The 10,757-nt window shown below is 46.1% G+C and overlaps 1 protein-coding gene across 1 annotated transcript in view; it reads right to left on the reverse strand.

Moving 5' to 3' along the window:
- The window catches only part of LOC116531389, a 6,149-nt gene extending 1,577 nt beyond the window's left edge, over positions 1-4,572 (reverse strand). Inside the window, exon 1 of the mRNA XM_032250137.1 lies at positions 2,721-4,572. Within this exon, the coding sequence (XP_032106028.1) occupies positions 2,721-3,279 (559 nt within the window). The 5' untranslated portion in view covers positions 3,280-4,572. The remainder of the gene's footprint in view (positions 1-2,720) is intronic.
- Positions 4,573-10,757: the final 6,185 nt, after the last annotated feature.

Genomic DNA, 10,757 nt, shown 5'->3' on the forward strand with positions numbered 1-10,757 from the left:
CTTGATCTCTTGACTTCGTGATCCACCCGCCTCGGCCTCCCAAAGTGCTGGGAATATAGGCGTGAGCCACCGCGCCCGGCCTTATTTATTTTTTTTGAGACAGAGTTTTGCTCTTGTTACCCAGGCTGGAGTGCAATGGCACGATCTCAGCTCACCACAACCTCCGCATCCTGGGTTCAGGCAATTCTCCTGCCTCAGCCTTCTGAGTAGCTGGGATTACAGGCACACGCCATCATGCCCAGCTAATTTTTTGTATTTTTAGTAGAGACAGACGGGGTTTCACCATGTTGACCAGGAATGGTCTCGATCTCTTGACCTTGTGATCCACCCTCCTCGGCCTCCCAAAGTGCTGGGATTACAGGCTTGAGCCACCGCGCCCGGCCAGAAGTCTTATTTTTATAAAGCAGTTTTCGCCTCCTCACCAGATCCAGTTTTCAATGTTGACATCTCTGTTGCAAAAAGATGATAAATAAATGTATCCTCTGCTCAGTAGTGGGTGTGTGCGTGTGAATATAAGGGTAAGAAAGTTAAGAAATGTCCAATAGTATACCAATGGCATTCTTAGGCTGGGCGTGGTGGCTTATACCTGAGATCCCAGCACTTTGAGAGGCTGAGTGGGAGGACTGCTATGGCCCAGGAGTTCAAGGCCAGCCCTGGGCAAAATAGCAAAACAATATCTCAAAAAAAAAGGAAGGAAGGAAGGAGGGAAGGAAAAAAGGAAGGAAGGAAGAAAATTTAAAAGGCAAAGGGCATTATTTATTTATTTATTTATTTATTTATTTATCTATCTATTTTGAGACAGAGCCTTGCTCTGCCACCAGGCTGGAGTGCAGTGGTGCAATCTTGGCTCACTACAACCTCCACCTCCCGAGTTCATGCTATTCTCCTGCCTCACCCATCCCTGTAAGTAACTGGGATTACAGGTGTGAGCCACTGTACCTGGCCACTAACACCTACTGAGAACATACTATGTGCCAAGACTGTGTCAAGCGCTTTACTTGACTGTCTCACTCACTTTAACCTCACAGCACGTTTAAGAAGTATATGTCATTATCATCTCCATTTTACAGATGACCAAACAGACTCATATTGATCAAGTTACTTGTCCAAGTTTATATTTCTTTCTCTCTCTCTCTCTCTTTTTTTTTTTTTTTTTTTTTTTTTTTGAGACAGAGTCTTGCTCTGTTGCCCAGGCTAGAGTGCCATGGTGCAATCTTAGCTCAAGGTAACCTCTGCCTCCTGGGTTCAAATGATTCTTGTGTCTCAGCCTCCCAAGTAGCTGGGATCACAGGCGTGCACCACCATGCCCAATTAATTTTTGTATTTTTAGTAGAGAGGGGTTTCACCATGTTGGCCAGGCTGGTCTTGAACTCCTGGCCACAAGCAATCTACCTGCCTTGGCCTCCCAAAATGCTGGGATTATGGATGTTAGCCATCACACCTGGCCCAAGTTCATATTTCTTACAAAGTCACAAAATAGAGATTCAGGGCCCAGCGCAGTGGCTCATGCTTGTCATTCCAGTGCTTTCGGAGGCTGAGGCAGGAGAATTGCTTGAGGCCAGGAGTTGGAAACCAGCCTGAGCAACATAATGAAACTGTCTCTACAAAAAAAATTTTTTTTTAATTAGCTGGGTGTGGTGGCATGCTCCTATACTCCTGGCTACTCGGGAGGCTGAGGTGGGAGGATCCTTTGAGCCCAGGAAGTTGAGGCTACAGTGAGCCATGATCATGCCAGTGCATGCCAGCCTGGGCAACAGAGTGAGACCTTGTCTCAAAAAAAAAAAAAAAAAAAAAGAGAGAGAGCTACAAACCCAGGGAGATTTTGTTTTTGGTTATTATCATTCTTCTGTGTGTTTGCAGAATCTTTTCCAAATTGTAGTGAAATACACATTACAGAAATCTTAGCCATTTTTAAGTGTACAGTTCCACCAACATTAAGCACGTTCACAATGTTGTGCAACCATCACCACCACATCCCCAGAGCGTTTTCATCTTTCCAAACTGCAGCTCTGCACCCATTAAATAATAACTCCCATCCCCTCCCACCCTAGCCTTTGGTAACCCTCATGCTACTTTCTCTATGAATCTGACTCCTCTAGGTATCTCAAATAAGTGGAATAATACAGGATTTGTTTTTCTGTATCTGGCTTATTTTTACCAAAAGTAATGTTCTCGAGGTTCATTCTTGTTGTCGCACATGTCAGAATTTCCTTCCTATAAAAGGCTGAATAATATTCCATTGTATGGATAGGCCACATTGTGTTTATCCAATCATCCATCATCAATGGTTACTCAGTTGCTTCCACCTTTTGGCTATCACGAATAATATTGCCAGAAATGCTGGTGTACAAATATATCTTCAAAACCTGTTTTCTTTTTTTGAGACAGAGTCTCAATCTGTCGCCCAGGCTGGGGTGCAGTGGCGTGATCTCGGTTCACTGCGTTGCCTCCACTCCCAGGTTCAAGTGATTCTCCTGCCTCAGCCTCCCTAGTAGCTGGAATTACAGGTACCCAGCACCATACCCAGCTAATTCTTATATTTTTAGTAGAGATGGTGTTTCGCCAGGTTGGCCAAGCTGATCTCAAACTGCTGACCTCGAGTGATCTGCCCATCTCGGCCTCCCAAAGTGCTGGGATTACATGCATGAGCCACTGTGCCTGGCAAAGACCCTGTTTTAAATTCTCCTGGATGTATACCCAGTGGTGAGATTGCTGGATCATATGGTGATTCTCTGTGTAATTTTTATGGGACTTCCATACTGTTTTCCACAGTGGCTGCACCATTTTACATTCCACCAACAATGCGCAAGGGTTCCAATTTCCACTCAGTTTTTTTCCAGGGAATAGTCTGTCTTCAGTCTTTAAGGACTCAGCTCCTTTCACGGGCTTTGGTGGCGGCTGTGGGGCAGCACCCACAGGTCTAAATCGGGGTGGAGGTGTTCGGTCCTTGCAGGCTTCACAAGATCCATTCCTGACTACTTTGCCGTGAATTACACAACTCACACAGTAATGGAGCTTCACATGCAGCTTGGGAAGCACACAGGCATCGAAGACGGTCGCTTCAGAAATGTCCCTGACTGCTGTGGCCTCTACTCTGTTTCGAAAGACAAATTTCCTAATGGGCTTGTCCTTGGGCACATATCGGGCACAGTTTGTGCAGCGAATAGGCTGCAATGTGGCCATGACCCTTTTTGGCATGACTATCGTTCCTTCTTTTCTTTGCCTTCTTGAAGGCATGGGCCAGAGAGAGGAGCTGTTTCTGTTTTCAATAGTTAGCATCCTTATGGTTGCAAAGTGTGTCCCTAAGACCTTGAAATTAGTTATATGCCAAGCCTTTCCCTTCTAGACCTTTTCTTCTTGATTCAATAGCAACGCACACACTCAATGGAAAGATCTTTATCATAATATAGTAGCTCATGAGGATTCATGCTCATTACATTCCTCACTGCCCTTGGCTAGTCAGTTCTTTGGCAAGTGGCTAAGGTGGTTGGTTGGGAGGGCAGGAATGGATAATATAAAACCACCTTCTCTCTCCAGTCCTGAGCCCCAGGGATGCGAAAGCCCCTCTTTTCTCCCTATTCTATACTTTTAGGGGTCTCTCTAAGCCTTTAGGAAACATGCTGAAAAGAAACACATCGTGTTACAGAAAAGATCTGCCTATTCCGATTCCATTAATTTTAATGGGGATGATCTTTCAGGAAACCTGTTCTGACTTGATCGAGAGCGCTTTGTCTAGGCAGATTCTCCGCCTGGCATTCAGAACTTGACAAAAGGTGTGTCTGCTGAGGCAGAGAGGAATGACTCACACCTGCCCACGACCGCGCAGGGGCCCTGCCCAAGGCGGGTCCCTTTCTCCTCCTCCTCCTCCCTGTTTTTCCTCTGTCTGCTTCAAGCTCTCAGGCCTTCTGCTTCCAGGCACCCTGGGAAACAGTGGCTGAAATAACATAGGGATGAATCATCCCTATCTGACCAAAAGAAGGGAAGGCAGGAGCAGCTCTTGATTGACTGAGTTTCAAGGCCTGAGTTCCCCAACTCACAGTCACGACGGTGTCAGGACGGCTTGGGCTTCCAGGGCGTCTCACTCTGACTCTGGACCAAAGCCAGCTTTCATCAGGATGCCGGTGCACTGATGCAGCAAGTGAATGCTGTTCATGAGGTTTGGGGTGTATCCCGGCAATTTAACCAATCACCCAGTGTTGCAGTCATAGAATTGTGGCATTTTAGGGCTCAAATGGATTTTACACATACAATCTCATAGAGGCAATCGCTTAACTTTCAAGGTATTTTCCAGCCAGTTTACTTCAAGTTAGTAGTTCAAATGGGCCTTTTGGTGAGGTAATTTACACCACAGAAATTGACAAATACTACAAATCAGGCTTCTCTCTCCTCCCACTTCATTAGAGCTGATTGTTAAAAAAAAAAATACTAGCCCATCATTGACCTTGTCTAACTCCTTCATTTATAGTTGAGAAAACTAAGGCCTAGAGACAGAAAACAACTTACCCAGGGTCATGCTTTAGTTAGCAGCAGAATTTAGAATCAAAATCTTTTGTGTTCTGTATTTTTTTTTGTTTGTTTGTTTGAGATGGAGTCTCACTCTGTCACCCAGGCTGGAGTGCAGTGGCACGATCTCAGCTCATTTGCAACATCTGCCTCCTGAGTTCAGGCAATTCTCCTGCCTTAGCCTTCCAAGTAGCTGGGATTACAGGCACCCACCACCATGCCCAGCTAATTTTTGTATTTTAAGTAGAGACAGAGTTTTACCATGTTGGCCAGGTTGGTCTTGAACTCCTGACCGCAAGTGATCCACCTTCCTCGGCCTCCCAAAGTGCTAGGCATGAGCCACTGCGCCTGGCCTTTTGCGTTCTATTTCAATGAGTGGATACTGAAAGCATAGTCCTATCACCCCAGCCTAGCATCCTGTCAAAAAAATAGAAGCAGGAGGATGTTACTGCACTATTGATAGGGAGTGAGAGACAATAATTCCTCTGAAAATAGGTTTCTAGGGAAAGAGACTGACTGCAGTTAAACCTCTCCTGGAATTCCCTCTTATAGTTTAGGCTGAGCATGGGCCATGTTCTTTTCATACTTATGTGGAATACAACAGGGAGACGCAGACACAATTGTGTATTTGTAATATCCTCAATAACAAGAGGCTTCGTTGCCCTTGAGGAGAAAAGTGGCGTGCCGTGTAGGCCAGGGTCAGCAGCGTGACCACAAATAAGAAGAAATAAACTAGACTAGAAATACGCCATTTAGGACAGGTTATGGACTCACTCAGTTGTCTCTGTGGTCAATGTGGATCCAACACAAAAGCAAATTAACTTCGATGCTTGCATTTTTTTCCCACAGGGTGATTTTTCTGTACTTGCACAGCTGAGCTCAAAGCTCTGGTTAGGACTTTTACAGAGGATGAAAGTCCAGAAAGTATGGACACTTATAATAAATCAGAGCAGCAGGCATGGCAGCTCACGCCTGGAATCCCAGCACTTTGGGAGGCTAAGGCGGGAGAATCACTAAAGCCCAGGAGTTTGACGGCCAGCCTGGGCACCATAGTGAGACCCCAGTGCTACAAAAAATTTGAAAGCTAGCCAGGTGTGGTGGCGCACGCCTGTAGTCCCAGCTACTTGGGAGGTTGAGACAAGAGGATCACTGGAGCCCTGATTGACCCATAGCACTCTAGCCTGGACAACAGAGCGAGACTGTCACCAAAAAAAAAAAAAAAAAAATTTAAAGTATAAGACAGGCAAGGAAAGGAAAGGACGGATGGAAGAGATGAAAACTCTAGTTAGAGGGTGCATTCCACCCTCTTAGGGTGGCTCTGCGGAGCCAGTATGAACCAGTTCCAGGACAGCATACAGTAGGATCAATACTGCATGTTATTTAAATCCTGAAGTTGTATAACATTGTATATGTAAAATCTGTTTCAGCCCTCAAGTGCCACAATTCCATAATTGCAACACTGGGGGATTCTTTAAATTGCCAAGATACACCCCAAACCTAAACTAGAGAGTGCAGCCACAAGAGCTGATCCTCAGAAAGGTAAAGGGACAACCCCCATGCCACGAAGGGCAGTGAGCCTGCGGGGAGCGGTGGGGCCTCTGCTTCTGTGTGGTTGAATCACCTGGACCAGTGAGGCCGGAACAGGAACCCGAGTGGCCAGGTTGCATGGGATGCAGGAGAAGGGAGGAATGCGCCAGATGTCTCCAGTGCGCTGTCCCCGCCTCGGCCTCCACACTGACGCTGTAACCCTCTGCAGTTCGTCTGGTCCAACCTGCCCTACGACAAATGAGCTCTGCCAAAAGCCACCGGCATCTTTCTCATCCTTTCCTAGAGGTTCATTTCAGTCCTGGCCTCCCCCACCACCGCAGGGTCTGCTACCCTTAGTTCGGAGGGAGAACATTGCCCCCCTTCCTGCACGCCAGGCCACACCACATCCTTCACACACTGCAGTGCCGGTAGGGCTTTCACCTATCTGCTTGTAGTCACTGTCTCCTGGAAAGAGTGACAGGATTCCTGGTGTCCCTGACCAGGACAGGGAGTCACTCACGCTGGGCAAAAGAACAGGAAGGCCAGGCCTGGACAGGCTGCCGTCTTGCCCAGATGCAAATGCCAGTTGTCAGAGCAGGAGGAGGGGAGCAGAGGAGGCCAGCAAGTGGAAACCATTCCCAGAAGCAGGGAGCCCAGCCAAAGACTCCGAGGGGCCATGCCAACTTCAGGCTGGGGTCTGAGGAACTCTGCTCCCCTTTGGAGGGAAACCCACAAGCCCCATAGAGCACCGTGGCTGTGTTGGCATGAGAACCGTATACCCTGCAGATCTGATGTTTGTTGTATTCTCTTGCTCTCTGTTGGCACTACTTAGAAAAGCCTTTTTTGAAAGTTCCAGCTTCTAACAGTAAGAGGGAAAAAGAGGGAAAGGGTTGTATCTACTCTTGGTGAAAATACTAAAGCAGTAGGAGCTTGCTAAATAGTTAAGGTCCTGATTTTTGGAGGGGGGGTTGTTTTTGTTTTTTGTGTTTTTTTTTTTTTTTGAGATGGAGTCTCACTCTGTCACCCAGGCTGGAGTGCAATGGCATGATCTTGGCTCACTGCAACCTCTGCCTCCCGGGTTCAAGCAATTCTCCTGACTCAGCCTCCCGAATAGCTGGGATTACAGGTGCCCACCATGCCCAGCTAATTTTTGTATTTTTAATAGAGACGGGGTTTCACCATGTTGGTCGGGCTGGTCTTAAACTCCTAACTTCAGGCAATCGACCTGCCTCTGCCTTCTAAAGCGCTAGGATTACAGGCGTGAGCCTCCGCGCCTGGCCAGGTCATGGGTTTTGAAGTGATACTTTATTTCTGTCACCTCCTCTTTGAAATTCCTCTTCAGACTCCTGAACCTCAGCACTGCCCTCATTCTCCTCCTACATGGCCTCAGTCACCTCCGATGCCTCCTTCTTCTTCTGCCCCATAAACAGGCTGTTTAGCGAGGTTCCGTCCTCTGCTGCCTTCCTGTCTCTTCACTCTGTCCCAACAATAGAATCATCTGTTGTTCAAGACTTCAACTGTAACCTTGGGAGGATAATCCCAGTCCTGCACTGACCTTCTCCAGACACATTGTCAGCCTTCTGGGCTGCACTGCCGGGGCAGGCAATCGTGGTCTCATCCCAGTATTCCCCAAAATGAATTGATTTCTTTCACCCTAAGCTCAAAAGTTTCAGGTAGTCCAACAGCCTTGGACTACCTCCCTACCCCCTTAGCTTTACCTCTAGTTATCAGAGCCTGTTGACTCTATGTCCCTGCTCCCTTTACACCCTCCTCTTTCCAATACCTGCATCCCCACCCAATCCAAGGGCGCCTTACCTCTTCCCTTCATCATTGCAAAACCCTGCAAACTGGTCTCCCCACTTCCAGTATCTCCCCATTCTAAATTAGCCTAGATCAGCCCTGACAGCCTTCCATCGGTAAGTCCAGCCCAGGATTTCTGTGCTGCCACCTGAAATACCTTTCAGACCACAGATGGGGTGCCTTGACCAAAATCTATCATCGCTCTTCCCTACACACAGCCTCATGTTTCCCTACCTGTTTCTTCTCCGCAGAACGCTTTCCACTGCAACCTCACCTGCTGAAAGCCCTTTGAACCTAATCCAAGGGTCCCCCTCTTTTTTTTTTTGAGACGGAGTCTAGTTCTGACGCCCAGGCTTGAGTGCAGTGGTGTGATCTCAGCTCACTGCAACCTCCGCATCCTGGGTTCAAGCAATTCTTCTGCCTCAGTGCGCCCACAGCCTCCCTCTCTGAGTAGCTGGGATTATAGGTGAGTGCCACCATGTACAGCTAATTTTTGTATTTTAGTAGGGGCAGGGTTTCACCATGTTGGCCAGGCTGGTCTCGAACTCCTGACCTTACATGATCAAAATTCATACACACACACAGATTGAGTATCCCTTATCTGAAATGCCTGAGACCAGACATGTTTTGAACTTGGGATGTTTTCAGATTTTGCAATATTTGTATATACAAGCATACCTCATTTTATTGCACTTTGCTTTATTATGCTTTACAAATACTGCATCTTTTACAAATAGAAGCTTTGTGGCCAACTCTGTGTCAAGCAAGTCTATCTGCACCATTTTTCCACAGCATATGTTCACTTCATGCCTGTGTCACATTTTAGTAATTTTTACAATATTTCAAAGTTTTTCATTATTATTATTATATCTGCTGTGGTGATCTGTGACCAGTGACCTTTGATGTCACTTTCATGATTGTTTGCAGGCACCACAAGCTGCACGTATATAAGATGGCAGACTTCATTGATAAATGTTGGGTGGGTTGTGAGTGCTCCCCCAGCTGGCCTTTCCCACATCTCTCTCCCTCTCCTCAGGCCTCCCTATTCCCTGAGACACAACAATATTGAAATTAGGCGATTGAACAACCCTACGATGGCCTCTAAGTGTTCAAGTGAAAGGAAGTGTCGCATGTCTCTCACCTGAAATCAAAGGCTGGTAATGGTGAAGCTTGGTGAGGAAGGCATGTCGAAAGCCAACGTGGGCCAAAAGCTAGGCTCTTGCACCAGAGTTAGCCAAGTTGTGAATACAAAGGAAAAGTTCTTGAAGAAAATTAAAAGTGCTACTCCAGTGAGCACATGAATAAGAAAGCACAACAGCCTTTTGCTAATAAGGAGAAAGTTTCAGCGGTGTGGATAGAAGAACAAGCCAGCCACAACCTTCCCTTAGGCCAAAACTAATCCAGAGCAAGGCCCTAACTCTCTTCAATTCTGTGAAGGCTGAGAAAGATGAGGAAGCTGCAGAAGAAAAGTTTGAAGCTAGGAGAGGTTGGTTCATGAGGCTTAAGGAGCAAAGTCATTTCCATAACATGGACCCTCCTAGGCTGATGAAAGAGCCCTCTCCACCGTTCCGACCGTTCCCAGTACTCTCTGCATGCTATTCTTCTGAGTGCTCCGCCAGGCTGTCCTCCCTGCTGGACTCCCTGCCCTTGCCTTGCTGGGCTTTGTGTCTGCTGTGCTTACCTCTGGCCTTAAAATGTATAGACAGATAATCATTTATTAAGTAATTGAAGGGAAGAGCCCATCTTATCTTTCTGTTTATCTATCTAGAGAAATACATATAAAGCTCATTTAAGACCTGGGTTTGCTGGGCACAGTGGCTCATACTTGTAATCCCAGCACTTGGGGAGACCGAGGTGGGAGGATCACTTGAGCCCAGGAGTTCAAGACCAGCTCATCACGCTTTTCCATACTGTCCTCCTTGCTGTTCTTTAAACTGCACAATATTTATTGAGAAGCTATTTCATGTAAGACCCACTAGCAGATATTAGAGGAAATACGAGTCAGATTTAACACTGGTCTTTTAAAAAGTTTTTATTTAAAAGGTTTTTTTTATTTTAAAAAACAACGTTGATTAAGTTGGCTCCACTAAATAATGAATTTTTTTTTTTTTTTAAAGACAGGGTTTTACCATGTTGGTCAGGCTGGTCTTGAACTCCTGACCTCAGGTGATCCGCCCACCTTGGCCTCCAAAGTGCTTGGATTACAGGCGTGAGCCACTATGCCCGGCCTAAATAATGGATTTTCAACATAAACAAAGCTTAGCATTCTGTGGAAGAAGACGCCATCTAGGACTTTCATGGCTAGAACAGAAGAAGTCAATGTCTGGCTTCAAAGCTGCAGCAAGTTATCCAGAAGATCTAGCTAATAGCATTGATGAAGGTGACTGCACTAAATAATGGATTTTCAATGTAAACAAAACAGCCTCTGTAGAAGAAAACACCCTATAGGACTTTCATGGCTAGAACAGAGGAAGTCAATGCCTGGCTTCAAAGCTTCAAAGGACAGGCTGCCTTCCTTCTTAGGGACTAATGCAGCTGGTGACTTTAAGTTAAAGCCAATGCCCATTTCCCATTTTGACAATCCTAGGGCTGTTAAGAATGATGCTAAATCTCCTCTGCCTGTGCTCTAGAAATGGAACAACAAAGCCTGGATGACAGCACATCCATTTATAGCATGGCATGGTTTACTAAATGTATTAAGCCCACTGTGGAGACCCATTGTTCAGAACAAAAGATTCTTTTGAAAATAGGACTGCTCAATGAAATGCACCTAATCACCCAATAACCCTGATGGAAATGTACAAGCAGACGAATGTAATTTTCATGGCTGCTAACACAACATTCATTCTGCAGCTCACGGATCAAGGAGTAATTTCAACTTTCAAGTCTTAATATTTAAGAAATACATTTTGCCAAGTGCAGTGGCT

Source organism: Sapajus apella, unplaced genomic scaffold, assembly GCF_009761245.1.
Source record: "Sapajus apella isolate SASKATOON/1434 unplaced genomic scaffold, GSC_monkey_1.0 scaffold70, whole genome shotgun sequence".
Lineage (NCBI taxonomy): Eukaryota > Metazoa > Chordata > Mammalia > Primates > Cebidae > Sapajus > Sapajus apella.